General features: G+C 35.8%; 1 protein-coding gene across 1 annotated transcript; it reads left to right on the top strand.

Moving 5' to 3' along the window:
* Positions 1-6,784: 6,784 nt before the first annotated feature.
* Positions 6,785-15,385, top strand: LOC126707646 (uncharacterized). The gene is made up of 7 exons (XM_050407401.1): positions 6,785-7,277; positions 7,387-7,444; positions 7,618-7,698; positions 8,245-8,280; positions 8,432-8,671; positions 8,761-8,902; positions 14,150-15,385. The coding sequence occupies exons 1-7, from the start codon at positions 7,066-7,068 to the stop codon at positions 14,635-14,637; spliced, it is 1,257 nt and encodes a 418-aa protein (XP_050263358.1). The 5' UTR covers positions 6,785-7,065; the 3' UTR covers positions 14,638-15,385.
* The last annotated feature ends 839 nt before the right edge of the window (positions 15,386-16,224 follow it).

Genomic DNA, 16,224 nt, shown 5'->3' with positions numbered 1-16,224 from the left:
TCTTTTGTAACCTATGATCCAAAGGAAGATTTTTTTAAGTCAACACGAGTTCTTTTAAATAATAAATTTTAGGTAGGAAATAAATCTTGTGGTATTTGTGATTCTCTTATCAAAAATTTATTCATAATATTAGTAAGAGAATTAAAGATAAATTATAAGTTCATTGGGCATATGTTTGTTGATGCCCATTTTTGACAAAAGGGATCAATGGCAGAAAAGGCCCAGCAATACGAAAAAAATGGAGAAAGAAAGCAGTAAAATAAAGACCATTGGGCCAGAATGGCAGGAATAATGGTCAACAAGCCCACAAAATAATAAGCAACCTGAGAGAAAACAAATGGCCATAGGAAGCCCCAAAGAATGAAGTAGTAAGCCCATGAGAATTGTAAGAGATGGAAAGAAAGTAAAAATGGGCCAGGGAAGCCCGAAGAAGGGAATTAGTAAATGGGGTTGGCCTAAAGTCCAATAAACCCAAAGGTAAGGATGTGATATTCGGGCCAGGGATGCCTAAAAGATTTAGTAAAAGCCCATGTGAATGAAAGAGATAGAAATGGATGAAATGGGCTAAGGACGCCCAAAGAATGAAATGGGCCGAGGATTCTCGAAGGATGAAATGGGCTAGGGATGCCCGCGGAATGAAATGAGCCAAGGAAGCCCGAGGTATTGAATGGATTGGCCCAGCAAGAATGCTGGGCAGTAAAAACCAAAAGAAGGAATAACGTAAGAAATTGCTGGGCAGTAAAAACCAAAAGAAGGAATAACGTAAGAAATTGGCATGGCAAGCACTTCAGCCCGTAAACCCAAAGGTAACAACAAGGCAAAAAAGTAAGTGATATCATAGTGGGAACAGTGCAGTGACGTGGCAAGAGCACCAGCTAGCCCACGGATGCAGGACAAAAAAGGTATGTGGGCCAAGTTAAAGAAAGGAAAGCCCATACCCAAGCAATGCCCAACTCAAAGAAGAAACAGGATGCAGAGAATGAAAGCTCAAAGGTTCATTCACATTGCAAGAGTTAAAAAAACACTAGAACGTGTAGCAAAATCAAACAAGTCTGGAGGCAATGGCAAACGTGTGAGAGTTAGAAAAGCAATGGACTCATATGGAAGTGGAGCATGCACACAAGGCTCAAACACCACCTACTTGTACCCAGCCAATATAGGGGAGGTGAGCCATGGGACAAAGGTAAGAGAGGGTGTAGTCTGGCGGTGGGGAGAAGGGAGAGCCTATTTTGGGGTTCCGACTCAAGCTCTTTTGGGAGAAATGTTCTGTTAAGATGACATCTCATCCAAAATAGGTAAACATGAGCTAAAATTACTAGATGCATGCTATAAAGGTTGGTAAGGGAGAGGTTTAACCCTTATTCGGATGGGAGTGTCAAGGGGGGGAGTAAGAGATAAAACAAAACCACTTTTGTTTGGAGATGAGGCATGACACAGCCAACACAGTGTAGTGGTGGTGGTGGCTGAGCAGCTGGCAGACTAGTGGGCAGTCCTAGAAGGACACTCACAACAGGACAAAAACAGTTAAGGGGTAAAAATGGCAAATCTTGTCACAACAGGGAGTATAAAAGGTCATAGACGTGCACAGTGAAAAAGGAGGAGGAAAAAGAAAAGGAAGAGAAAAACGGTAAACAAAAGATATAGAAAAATAGAGAGAAAGAAAGAAAACAGAGTAAAACAAAGAAAGAATACCAAAAAAAAAAAAAAAAGTGGAAAAGTATGAGTGATAGGAGTAAAAACATGCATTAGTAGGCTACCCACTTCTCTCCCTCTCAATAGCCCACTCTCTAATGAATCAAGAATAGCCATTTAGGTCATTTTTCCAAAGTGTGTAACTTCTACGGCATGATTCTCCTTTGAAGTTATCCACATTGGAGATTGGTTCCCTTTTGGACTTGAATTTGCTAAAGAGCCAAGCCCATTCTTTTAGCAGACTAATCTTCATTTTTCTTTTGTATTGGTTGATTAATGACTATCCTAACATCTTGCTATTAATCTTTATTTACTGTAATCATGTTGTAATATCTTTCTTCATGAAGCAGTTCACGTATTATTGTTCTTAGTAAAAGATGTTGTAGTTAAGAAAATTTTAGTTATCTTGCTGCATCGTTTTTCCTGCTATAACATTTTGTAACAATCTTTCTTGCTGTGAGCACATGACATGCTCAAGACTCCTACCAGGGCGTGTCAACACAAGAAAGGCCCAACTTGCGCACAAGCTGGCCTAAGGTGTGTTTCAGTTAGGCCAGTCCTAACTCTCCTACCCCAGAATCACAGGGCTGTGGTACAGCAGGAGTAATCCAGTCTAAGAGACAAAAAAGCCAACCACAATATTTTCTTAGTATAATGAAGATATTAATTATTATTGCTAAGATTAAATCTTGTAAATTATCTATTCTCTATTACTATAATAAAGTTATTAATTATTGTTGTTAAGTGAATTTTAATTATTATTACTTTGAATACTCTAATTCATTATTTATTAGTTTTTACTCTTTTCAATTCTTTTATTTAACAATTCAACTCAATTGTAACAACTTACAGGTCTTTGTAATTCATTAAGAAAATTTTTGTTGTGTTTTTTACGTTACTCTATTAAGAATTCAATGCAACAATACAATTATTAAAAAAAAAATGTCTTCATTCTCCATTGTCTCACGCCCCACTTCTACTGCATCACACTTAATTTTCTTTAAGTGTTTATACTTTACAACTCATTTAATTGTCTTATTCTGAGGACCTATGAAACCCAGATTTATGAATCCACACTCATCTATTACTTCCCTGAATTGTTGCATCTGAATATGATTTCAGAGAGCTCCACCCATCTTTTCGCTTTGTTTTGTAATCTCGTTAAAATCCCCTGCACAAATCCAGGGAATATCTGGAGGATGGATGAGACTGCAAAGATCATTCTAGACTTCCCATTGTTTTGCTATGTCTGGTTCACCATAAAACCCTGTAAAACACCAAGCATTCTCAATGTTTTTATCAATATAAGAATCAGTGAAATACTTTGACGAACCCTCCACTGTAAGGTTGACTGACGATTTCTAGAAAAGAACCAAACCGCCTCCCCTACTATTGCTCATCACCACCCATTTATTTTCAAATTCTATTTCTTGTTGTACTTGATCAAGCCTTGCTCCATCTGCCCATGTTTCGGCTATAAACACGATAGAGGGATCTTTTGCCCCTATAATTTCTACAAACTCCTTCCCTATACGTAGGTTTCCAAGCTCACGACAGTTCCAAACTAGACAATTCATTGTGATTGGCGGGGCTGAACCTTAGCCTCCACCAAACCCAAAGGTGTACCATCTCCAATCTTCAAAACTTGTAGATGTTTTCTAAGTAAATCTGAAAGGAATTCAACCTGCTCTAGACTTCTCTTCCCACAGCATTAGGTAGTGTTTGGATTTTGGATGGGTACTTTGATGACAGGTTTGACTAGACGAGTCCACCTAGGAAGGACACGCAAGTGATTGCCATGTGAGGAAACCCTAGCCTCCACCGCCTCTTTTGAAATCACATATGATTAAGTAACATCTGACTTGGGACAATTATTGTGAGCTGTTGATGAGAGAGTCCTTGATAATGACTCTTACATTAATTGAATATTTATTACTCTTTAATATGAACCTTTATTAATTTTTTTAAAAAAAAAAATTGAAGTAAGATGAAGTTCTCAAAACTACTTTTTTTTTTTTTTCGCTAATAGGAAGGTTGCAAAAAATGACAATCCAACTTTGTAAGATGTGATCCCTCACAAATTGAGATCTGGTGTAATATCCTCACCGTGCAATCCCCATACAAAATTACAACTTTTTCAAACTTTCAAAAAAAAATTTTAATAACATTTTTGATCCAATGGTTGATATATATATATATATATATATATATATATATATCTTTATATAAAAAGCGGCTATGTCGCTACAGTGCTTCGGCACTGTGCATTCAGTGTGTTTGCACTGTGCAAGCACTGTAGCGGCAACAGTGCTTTGATTTCGTGAGTCTTTTTTTAAAAAAAATATATATATTTATGTAAGCTGGTATATATATTGTTATACTGACACAATAAATTTCACAATATTTTCACAATTACTGACGTGTCAATTTCTTACAAGTCGAAATAAAATATAAAATATGAGACTATAACCAACTACAATTAAAAATAAATGTTTAGAGAAAATGTTACAACACTTATTGTGTAGTGCTTTTGCTTTATCGCGAATGCACGTATGCACGGTAGCTATAGTGCTTTTGGTTTAGTTAACTACAATGCCTAAAGATTTTTTTTTCCCAGTAATCGGTTTGTGTTTTTAAAAAAAAAAAACAAAATTTATGTAAATTAGTATATATATTGTTATATTGACACAACAAATTTCACTATATTTTTACAATTATTGACATGTCAATTTCTTACAAATCGAAATAAAATAATAAAATATGAGACTGTGACCAACTACAACTAAAAATAAATATTTTGAGAAAATGTTACAAAACTTATTGTGCAGTGCTTTTGCTTTTTTCAACTGGATAGTGCCTAAAGTTTTTTTTTTCTTTTAAATATTTATGTAAACTGGTATATATATTGTTATACTAACACAACAAATTTCACAATTATTGACGGGTCAATTTCTTACAAGTCGAAATAAAATAATAAAATATGAGACTGTGACCAACCACAACTAAAAATAAATGTTTTGAAAATATGTTACAACATTTATTGTGCAGTACTTTTGGTTTATTCAACTGACACGGTAGATATAGTGCATAAATTTTTTTTTCTTTTAAATATTTATGTAAGTTGGTATATATATTGTTATATTGACACAACAAATTTCACAATATTTTCACAATTATTTACGTGTCAATTTCTTACAAGTCGAAATAAAATAATAAAATATGAGACTGTGACCAACTACAACTAAAAATAAATGTTTCGGGAAAATGTTACAAGACTTATTGTTATCACAATATTTTTCACAATTGTTGAAATCTCAAATTTTTATAGATCAAATAAAAAAAAAATGCTAAGTCTATAACATTTTAACATTAATTTCTATAGTGCCTAAAGTTTTTTTTTTTTTTTTTTTTTTTTTTTTTTTTCCTTTTAAATATTTATGTAAGTTGGCATATCTATTAACTATATAAAAGGAGGCAAAGGCTCATGAATTGTGTTTTATTGGTTTATTCAATTAGTGAGGTGCACTTTTTGTTTTTTTTTTTCCTTTTTTTTTTTCTTCAAGTATGTCAGTTGGTTTGAGCTTTGTTTTTGTTTTTTGTTTTTTGTTTTTTTTAAGATCTTTATATGCTTACTTTGTACTTGCAATGTGAGTTTACATTGTAAATACATAAAAGTGGTTAATAGTATACACATTTGCACAAAAAATGGTAAATATTGTACAAATTTTGTAAATGTGTACAAATTTTGACAATTTTTTTGTGTCTACAATATAAATTTATATTGTAATTAAGTACAATGTATACATAGAGATATTGTGAAAATGTTGTGATGCATGTATCAATTCCTTATGGGTCAAAATAAATTAAATTAAAATAATAAAATATTATACAGAGATCTAGCACAACTAAAAATGTCGTAAGATATTGTTGTTATTACAATATATTCACAACTAATGAGGTGTAAGTTATAGGTCAAAATAAAATAATAAAATATTGAACTGGGATCCGTCACGGTCTTATACAAATGAGATTAACTTTTTATGACATAATTATCAAAATTCTTAAAATTAATGTCTCTTTAATTAATGTAAATTTCTATGTAAATTAATGATTTATATCTTTATTTTGTGATACAAACAAAATTTAGAATGGATCCTAATCACTACTTTTTTTTTTCTATGTGCCCTAACTAGTATATATCTATGACTTAACAAATTGTAACTTTTACATTATGTTTAATTTAAACTAATATATGTATATAATTGTACTGTGCATATATATGAATTATTCACCAATATTGATAAAAATGAGCAAGATTGGAAAAATTTATTGTTGTCTCTTTTTCGTGTAATTTGGGTATTCATGTAGATTGATTAATATATACTAGCCTCGTCACACGCGCTTCGCGCGTGCGATGAATCTTTTTTTTTTTTTTTGTTAGTGGTCCTATTTTGTAAAAAAAATAGTGTTTTTTTTAAATTTTATATATATAATTTTTATTTTAAAATTTTAATTTATAAGTGAATAAATCAATTTGAAAATTAATAGGAAAGTGGTCATATTTTTTAGGCAATATTATAGTGGGAGTTAGTGTTGCATTTTTACCGGATTGTCCTTCAGTTTTGTCTCTACTTAAACATAAGGGTGTAGGGGTATTTTTGAACTAAAAAATGAAGAATCCAAACAGAAAAAGCCCCTTAAATAATAGTATAGATGAATTGGGCCCTCATTCATTATCACCCAAAAAAAAACCCGACCTGCAAAAGCTCACACCCCTTTTTGATTATAGATGAGGCAAAAGGGCCAACTTTAGGAAATTTACTTTGGGTACGACCAAAAATATCTCTTAAAGGTCAAGCCTTGGGCCAAGTCTACACCATCCTAACCGCCGGTGGTGTGACTTCCACTTGGCTAGGAAATTTCCTAGTACATATTAAAAAAAAACCAACCTTTTGATCTAAACCATTCAAAAACTATTGCACCGGATCTTAATTGGGCCTAAATAATGCTGAAGGACACATCCATTCTCACGTCCACATGTACTTAAAAGATAGCCTGTCCCACCAGGTAGAAAAACAAAACAAAGAAAGCTTATCCCAATTCGAAGATGTTCGAGGTACGTAGAATCTGACGTGGCACCCCCAAAACTCTTTTTTACGATTCTCCTACACAGCGATCTATAGCTACCACCACCCTAACTATCAAAAGCAAAATCTTTCACACTCTCTCTCACCTCACCACGCGACACGAGTGGCTCAAACCAACCATTCAATTCAACCACACTCCCTCAATTTCCCAAACCCTAATTTCCCAAACTTTTTGAAATTCCCCACCAGAACCAAGCCTCTTCAATAAATCTCCATTCTTGGAAATATGTGGAGCGGCGGCGGTGGCGGCGGCGGTGGTGGCGGCGGTGTTGGTGGTGGTGATATCTATTGGGGAAGGAAGGAGAAATCTGAATCCAGAGGAATCGCTGTGATCTTCGCTTGGGCTTCGATCCAGGACCGCCATTTGAGGACCTACGTCGATTTGTACGCCTCTCTCCGATGGAATTCCCTCGTTTGCCATGCCGATTTTCTCAATGCGTATGTTCCTTCATTTTCATGGCTTCAATGAGTTTCAATTCAAGCTATTCTCTGCGATTTTGATCAGGAATGTGTTATTGTTTTCGTTAATGGTTAATTATATATGCAGATTCTATCCTGAGAGAGCTATGTCATTAGCGTTTGTTGTTCTCAATGAGCTTGTTGAGGTCAGTTTAGTTAAAAACGTTTTGCCACACTTTCAAATTTTGATGAAACGTGGCCGAGCTTTAATCTGATCCATTCTGTAATTTATTGAGGATTTGGGAAATTTTAATAGTTTTCAATTTTGCTTACATTTGGTGGCGCATACGAAATTGCTTCTTTGGTTTTGGATGTGCAGGAGCTAAGGATTAAGCCATGCCCAGTAGTGTTTGTAGCCTTTTCTGGTGGTCCTAAAGCTTGCATGTACAAGCTTTTTCAGGTAAACTTTGTGAAATCATAGACATCAAATTTTGTATTGTGGGGGCAAAGAACTGTAACCCAAGCTTTCCTTACAGATTATACTAGTTTAGAACCCTGTGCATAGGTACAATTTAAAACACACACTCACCATTTGTATAAGTTTCTACCTAATAAATAATGACGGTTCATAGTATTATTTTAGAAAAACAAATGGCATTGGATGGCATAATCTTTCAAACTCTCTCTTCTTCTAATTTTAGATATAAGATTGAGTTTCTTATGGTTTATCGGACTCCTCGTATTTTTCATTAAATTAACTCACTTGACACAGAAATTAAAAGTTTAGATGGACACATGGCACCAAATTAAACTCCAATTGAAATCCAATTTGGATTCTAATTGGATTTTTTGCTCAGCTTTGGCTATATATATATATATATATGAATCTCCAATGATGTTAACTTGTTTATTACTTTTATTTCAAATGTGCCCTCCCCCTGTTTCTTTTATCAATGAATTTCTTCTTTTACTGCCAAACAAAAATGATTTACCATTCACTGTGCAGGTTATTAATGGAACATGTGAGGGTCAGATGTATGCGGTATGAATTTTTTCTTTGTAATGGTTAAAATTTTAGGGCCATGTGTTGCGTTATTTGTTGACAAAGTTTACTTAATTAGATTGTTATTATTTCATTCACTAAATTCTCTCTTCTTTTATTTTTATTTTCTTTCCCCTTTCTGTTGTTGAAGGGCCACTATCAGTTGGTCAGAAATTGTGTTTCTGGACACATATATGATTCTAGTCCACTAGATTTTACAAGCGATTTGGGTGCACGATTTGCTTTACACCCCTCCATCCTAAAAATGCCTGGATCATCAAAACTTGTTTCTTGGGTGGCAAAAGGCATTGCTTCTGGTCTGGATGCACTATATCTTACAAGGTTTGAATCCCAACGTGTTGAGTATTGGCAGGCTTTGTACTCCTCCGTTGTAAGTTATTATCTTGACTTTCAGCCATTAAAATTGTCTTTACCTCATTTCCTTTGGTTAGTCTAACGTTTCTTTCTCTTGTTTTGTAGAACTTTGGTGCACCTTTTCTCATCATATGCTCAGAGAAGGACGAGCTTGCACCGTACCAAATTATTTGCAATTTCGCTCAACGCTTACAAGATCTTGGGGGGGATGTTAAGCTTGTGAAACTGAATGGTTCCCCTCATATAGGTTTGTCTCAGACCCGATCTTTGTTTGTTATTACCTCAACATGCTGTAGTTTTAGAATATTAACATTAGTAAGCTACCTCCATAACTCATGCAAATGTTTTGGTTCTTAGAAAACCGTATTCAAGTTTGTTAGAATTGCAATCTAGATTGCCATAGAATCATTTATATAGTGGAATTGAAGTAGAATTGTAGGCCAGATCATGGGATCAGCCTATCTTGGGTGATTGAACCACAAGCCCAAATCAATACCCTTTTTTTTCAGCCCAAAATATAAATATCCTCCTTCTCAAAGGCCTAACAAAAACATTCACACATACTAAACTTACAATTTCCAAAAAAAATCAAACCCAAAAGAGAGATGATGTGGGGGGTTAACAGAGATGGTGGTGTTGAAGGCCTCCTGCAGGTTGGCGCTCTTAAATCTTGATCATGACGTGCCTGCCGGAGGGTTGGTCTCTTGACAAGAGGTTTCTCGCCACTTGAAGCTTGGTGGTTTCACTTTTAGACAGAACTTTAGAACGGAACAGGCTTTTGAAAGCTATCACAAAAAGAAATTGAATCTGCTGACTGCTTTCCTGTTTGGCTGTTAGATACTCTATTAGTGGGCTGGGGTTTTCTTACTCGAGTTAAGGACACCTTGGTCTTGGTGCATAAACTAGTTTGTCTCCAATTGTGGCTTTTTTTTTTTTTTTTTTTTTTTTTTTTTTTTTTTTTTCGTTTTTTAGATGGCAAAAAAAGAATAGTTAGATTAATAATATGGTTAGACCTGGTAATTGAGCAAGTAATATATATATATATATATATATTTAGCGAAGGAGAAGAATATTTTTCAATATCCATTTAAAAAAAAAAAAAATCTAGGAATACTATTTTCATTTACCATTTAACACAATTATTCATTTTGAATAATGATTAAATTAGTAATCTCATTATGCTTCTCTATGTTTCTTTATTTTTTTTGATAAGTAATGAGACTTATATTCAACATGAAAAAAACGCAAAATAGCCATTACAGGTGTTCATGATGGTGAACACAAAAAAACAGCGAAATAAAGCAACAAAAAAAGAAAAAGAAAAGAAACTTAAGGGGTACTTCTAAGGGTAGAAAAGAACTCCAAAGTAGAAGAACAGTTTGAAGATCCCCAGCACTTAGCCCATTCAAAAAGAGTGTTTTGATAGAGCGCTTGTAACTGAACAAGCGTTCTCTCCAAATCCTCAAAAGAGCGCCGGTTTCTTTCCAACCAAACAACCTACATCACACAACCAGGAACCATATTCCATACGTCCCAAGCAGATTTCCCCAACCAATTACTCCAACAAGACACCAAACTCGCCACAGAACCTGGCATGACCCTTTGAATCCCAAAAGCTTGTAACATTTGCACTCACAAAGAATAAGCTACAGAACAGTGAATGAGAAGATGGTCCACAGATTCCGCAGAACAGCAGCACGTACAGCACCTATTTGCCAAAGGGAGGTTCCGGTGCATCAAATTATCCAAGGTAAGAATCCGACCATGGGTTGCGGTCCACAAGAAGAATGCCACCCTCTTAGGCACCTTGACTTTCCAAATCCCCTTCCATGGGAAGCAAGAAGGAGATGTACCCCTAATCTTATGATAGAAGGACCGAGTATCAAACTTACCATTCCCATTTAGGCACCAATGAGGTCTATCACACCCAATACCTCTAGGGATCCAAGCCTGAATGAGTTCTAGGAAAGAGAAGGTAGCCTCAAATTCCCTCTCATGAACCTCTACCAACCAATATTACTACCACGCCAAAGGCCACACCCATGTGCCCTTCTTCAATCTTTAGTAGTCCACCCCCCTTGGCCCTCGCCATATTTGGTGGCAATAACCCTCCGCCAAAGACTAGATCCTTCTTGGCCAAACCTCCATAACCATTTCCCTAATAGAGCTTGGTTGAAGTGACCTAACTTCCTAACCCCCAAACCACCCATCTCAAGAGGTGAACACACCTTCTCCCAAGCCACCAAAGAATGTTTAAAACACTCCTCCGAAGATCCCCACAAAAATTTCCTCTAAATACACTCCAATCTGTCAGCCACTGCTACAGGGATGGTAAATAAGGAAAGATAGTACGTGGGAAGACTAGAGAGGGTACTCTTCAAGAGGGTAAGTCTACCACCCTTAGACAAATATAGACGCTTCCAACCAGATAGCTTCTTCTCCATTTTCTCCAAAATGGGGTTCCAAATGGATGCAGTCTTGAAGGGGGGTGCCCAAAGGCATGCCCAAATATTTCATGGGCAGGCTACCCACCCTACAACTGAGAATACTAGCCAAATCATCAATATTACCAACCTCCCCCATCAGGACAATCTCACTCTTCCCCGCATTTACCTTTAAACCAATAAATGCTTGGAAGCACGACAGTCTAATAACCAACAGCTGATCTCTAGATGCATCACAGAACAAAATAGTATCGTCTGCAAAAAGCAGATGTGATATGCGAACCCCAATAGAGTTCACTGGTCCCACATGAAAGCCATGAAGCAGACCACTATCCTTAGTTTTCTTAAGGATCCGAGATAAAACTTCCATAACCAAGAGGAAAAGAAGAGGGGACAAAGGATCTCCTTGTCTCAACCCACGAGAGCTTCCAAAAAAGCCTGCCGGAGATCCATTCACAAGAACTGAGAAATGAACAGTAGAAATGCAAGCCTTAATCCACTCCCTCCACTTCAACCCAAAGCCCATCCTGTTTAACAAATAAAGCAGGGCATCCCAATTAACATGATCATAAGCTTTTTCAATATCCAACTTACAAACTACATGCGGGGAATGACACTTCAATCTACTTTCTAGGCACTCATTAGCAATTAACACTGAGTCCAAAATTTGTCTTCCACCAACAAAGGAATTTTGGGTCTCCGAGATCAAACAGTCTAACACCACCCTTAGCCTATTCACCAACACCTTAGATAACAACTTGTAAACACTGCCCACCAACTCTCTCTCTACTTTCTTTCTCCAATACTTTGCTCGTGCTTTCTTTGGATGACAACTTGAAAAATAGGAGACTAAGAGTACACGAGTATCTCTCTCTCACTCACTCATTCTATGTGTGACTAGGTTTGGTATTGATTCATTAAATATGAGTGATATATATATATATATATATATATATGGGGCTTACTTTGGAATCTGAAGTTTTGAACTAAAAGCTATCTTGTATTATTTTTAGGCTAAAATCCAATTACACCTTTTAAGTTTAGGTGAATGGTCATTGTCATTTTAGTCCCAAACTTTAACAATCCTATCAAGTTGGTCCTTCCGTCCATTTTCTTTTATGAAACTGGTAATATTCACATGTGATGCAACATCATTTTACTGGACTTAATGGCAATTTTCAAGATGATAATGGACGAAAATGACCAATTTGATAGAAATGTTAAGAGTTCAAGGACTAAACTGACAAAAATTAAACTTTGGGATGAAAATAACAATTCATTATAGTGTGTAGATAGAAATATTGTGGTGTTGGAACTTGGAAGTTTGGAAATATTGTTCTTGCGCTCATGTTTTGGTGATTTATAAATAAATTATTGACTTTCAGTAATTTATGCAAGGGTGTGCATTTAACCCACCAATGCAATGCAATGAACTTGACCTGATCCCTTGGGCTTGCTTTTTGTGAATTGGTGGGTTGGGTGTTATTTTATTATATTTTTCTTTTGAACTTTGGGTTGGGTTGGGTTGAGTCAGGTAAAAATTGATGAACTTTTAAACTCAAGTAACTCAACTCTAGTCGAGCTAGAAAATGTATTTTTATGTATATTTTTATTAGTTCTCTTTCTCCTACACTAACACCTTGCCTAATCTGCTAAGGGCCTACTCTAATTTCCTTTTTCATTCTCATTCTCATCACACATCCCCGACACCCTCCTTTGCCTCCCCCTTCCACTCACTTAGCCTACAACCCCTTCTCTTCTCTCTATCCCACTTCTCATCTCTCTCTCTCTCTCTCTCTCTGCTTGAAATCCTCACTCTTTTTAGCTGCCAGAAGTTTGTTCTGAATAATTTCAGTCTTTTGACCTCCGTTAACATCACAGTAATGCTTCTTTGTCTTGTCTCAGCTTGTGTTTGTTTGGGTTGATTGACTTTTTTGTGTGCGAGGATGGATGGGTCGACTGGCCATTGATTGAGGGTTTATGGTGATTTTTCAGGGTTTGGGTGAGGGTTTTGGGGTTGCAAATATGAAATTTTTGATGAATGGATATTATGGTTGAATGGTTTTCTTATCAATGATTTTTCTCTAAATTTGGGTGTATTTGTTAGTGATGTTTTTTCAGGGTTTTGGTCCTTTTGGAGGTAGGTGTTGTGTTAGTTTAATTGTTAATATGTTCATGTTGGATTTTATTGATGGTTATGGAAGTGTATGCTTGTTTGATTTTAATTTTATATTTGTTTCTAGTTTTTATAGTGTATTTTAGCGATGGCATGGCTAGGGATGTGTGTGCCTGTTTAGTGTCACGTTTTATTTTTGAACTGATTTTTGTTGAGAAAATGAAGGTGAAATAAAGGAATTGATATTTATTTTTACGGGCTTGACAAAATTGCTTCAACCGTATGACCCAACCCGACCCCTGTGGCTTAGGTTGGGTGGTTTTCAGATCTGTCATGGAATTATGGGTTGGGAATTTCTCAACCTTAGGATGTCTGGTTGGGTTGAAATGTACCCCAAACCTGACCCTAGCACACCCTTAAATTCATTATGTCTATATTATATATTTTTTCCCAACAATGATTTAACATACATCATAAATAATGGTGAATTTTGAACTTATATCTTTATGGAAAGTAAAATCTTATGATCCCTGATAAAATCCACTAAAAATTTCACCAATCCTGCATAGGATCCCGATTTTAACGACCATTACCATATGCATGCCATCGAAACTGATTAAATCCGATTGGCTGAGTCTCCTTGGGTTCAATGAACATACCTGTATCTAAATAATCACACACAAAGGGGTTGTAGGCTAAGTGAGTGGAAGGGGGAGGCAGAGGAGGGCATCATATGGCAATCTTATAAGACCTTCTCTTTAACTTAATAGGTTTTCTAAGATCACATAATGCTCCTAATACATTTTTCCACTTCATCCACCATGCTCTTTTCCTATGATTCACATCCTTTTCAATCTCTCCATTCTTATAAAAAAATTTATCCAATCATTGTGGCTCATTAGAACTGAACTAAGTGATTCTTATATTACTTCAGGCCATTACAATCATTATCCAATCCAATATAGGGGTGCTGTGACTAACTTGCTTGACAAGGCAGTTTCAGTTTTTTCCCAAAGAATTCGAATACTGGGAGAAAGAACCGGCACAGAAGGTATGCATGATGAGATATCTGAGTTAATCTGGGACCTCCAGAAAGTGGCAGTTGACTCAAACCAGAGCCTAAGAAGAGTAGCACTAGGGCCAAGTGACCACTTCTTCTTGCCTAGTTCAGCAGAGTATCACAATGATAGAGATTCTTCTTTACAAGATGAACAAAAAGAGAGAGCAATTTATTTGCCTAACCCCCCAAGCATCAATGCACACAGTGTACTTGGCCAAATTCTCTTTGATGTTTGTGTTCCCAAGAATGTGGAAGGTTGGGATATTAAATTTGGAGGCACTGTAAATGGGCAGCCATTTGCTTCTGCTCGAAGACGTTCTCCTTTCAATGGTATTAAATGCAATCGTCGGTCAAGACTATAACCTTCATAGCGGTTAAGAATTTTTGGGAAACTCCTATAAGTTTGCACGATAGTTCAGCAGCTTCGAAGAGATTACAAGCAAATCAAACTAGTGCAAGATGCTTAAGGAATTGACGTTGGGAATTTCAGTGGAGGTAGTTTTGTACATATTATGGAACAACTGAATTAGTTACCATGACTTAAAGCTAATTATTAATCCTTTGATGAAATGTACAGTTACATAAGCATAACAGCATTCATGTACAGGAAGGTGAATGTTTGTTATGATCTCTCTGTCCATCTGATAAGCTATGATAAGCATAGAGATAAATGAGATAAGATCATATTGTGAGGTTTATGCGTGATATAATTTGTCCATCCAATATTCCATATAATGTACGAGTGATCAGGTTATGCTGGGAGATAGATACTTTCACCAAGAGGTAAGGCTTCTGAACAGTAAATCATTAATGTGGTTGCTGATATAATAAGGAGTTGGTTGTATATGATTGTGTATAGCAGTAATCTGTACAAAGATCACCGTTTTGATATTAGACCGTGTGTGTGGTTCAGAGTCTTCAGACATCAGTGATAGATGCACAAGCTTTGAATGATTATGCATGAGGCTGAAGAATTTGTACCTCGTAAATAAGAGCAAAAGTTAAATAGTAGTTTGTATTTTTTATTTTATGTTTCCTTTAGATTGGATGTTTGAATTTCGTATGTATTTGATGAATATGGATGAAATGTGAAACGCTTGTGCCTTTCAATTATTGTAAAATTTTAACTAAGAGAGTTAGATATAAATCAGAATGTAAGGTATGCTTGGTCACAGGTTTTTAATATTACCAATACCAATGACAATGACAATCAGTTCTTCCATAATTTGATATGACAAAATCCTCAGGCAGATAAGTTGGCTCAAGACTGGTCCCTGAAGTTTAAGCACGCAGAGAAAACTCAAACTGTGTTCATGGATCATGGATGCCTCCACTGCATCTGCGTCCAAGCTTGCTGCTAAATTTTTATAAGTGACTAATTCTTCTGCCAATTGAATTGCATCCTGAAATTCAAGAGCTATGTAGTGGTATGGTCAACTCTCATTTATTAAGGGAACAAGGGTTCAAATCTCCCTTCAATTATGCCATCTTCAAAGCCTCTTACCGAATTTTTCCTTGCTATAATGATCCAGATTTTACTTACCATAGAGAACCAGGAGTTCCTAACACAGGATGATTCAAGAACCTAGGGGCAAGCTTAGTTTCCAGATCTAATGAAAAGAGTCGAAACCTCTTTCCAAATTTTCTTACTATAGTATAGACTATAGAGAGAGATCCAGATTTTCCTTACTATAGAGAAGCGAGAGTTCCTAACATAAGATGATCCAAGAACATAAGAGAAGCGAGAGTCTCATATAGTGAGGTTTAAAATTGACGATCAATCACTAAGTTGACTTTAATTTAGATAGCAATACTCAATAGTGATTGATTAAACAATCATTTTCCTGTCATTTAAATTTCTCTATCTCAAAATTTTTTTAACACGATTAACCTTTATTGCCATACGCTCATATCAACAAACTTTTATGTTCAACGCGGAAAGTGTCAAT

Source organism: Quercus robur, chromosome 11, assembly GCF_932294415.1.
Source record: "Quercus robur chromosome 11, dhQueRobu3.1, whole genome shotgun sequence".
NCBI classification, from domain to species: Eukaryota; Viridiplantae; Streptophyta; class Magnoliopsida; order Fagales; family Fagaceae; genus Quercus; species Quercus robur.
Note: the sequence above shows the minus strand (reverse complement) of the source record. Positions and strands in the feature narration are given on the sequence as shown.

Coding starts and splice junctions, on each gene's coding strand:
- LOC126707646 (XM_050407401.1), top strand. CDS start 7,066: ATGTGGAGCGGCGGCGGTGGCGGCGGCGGTGGTGGCGGCGGTGTTGGT. Junction 7,278..7,386: donor CATGCCGATTTTCTCAATGC/GTATGTTCCTTC, acceptor TTATATATGCAG/ATTCTATCCTGAGAGAGCTA. Junction 7,445..7,617: donor TTCTCAATGAGCTTGTTGAG/GTCAGTTTAGTT, acceptor TTGGATGTGCAG/GAGCTAAGGATTAAGCCATG.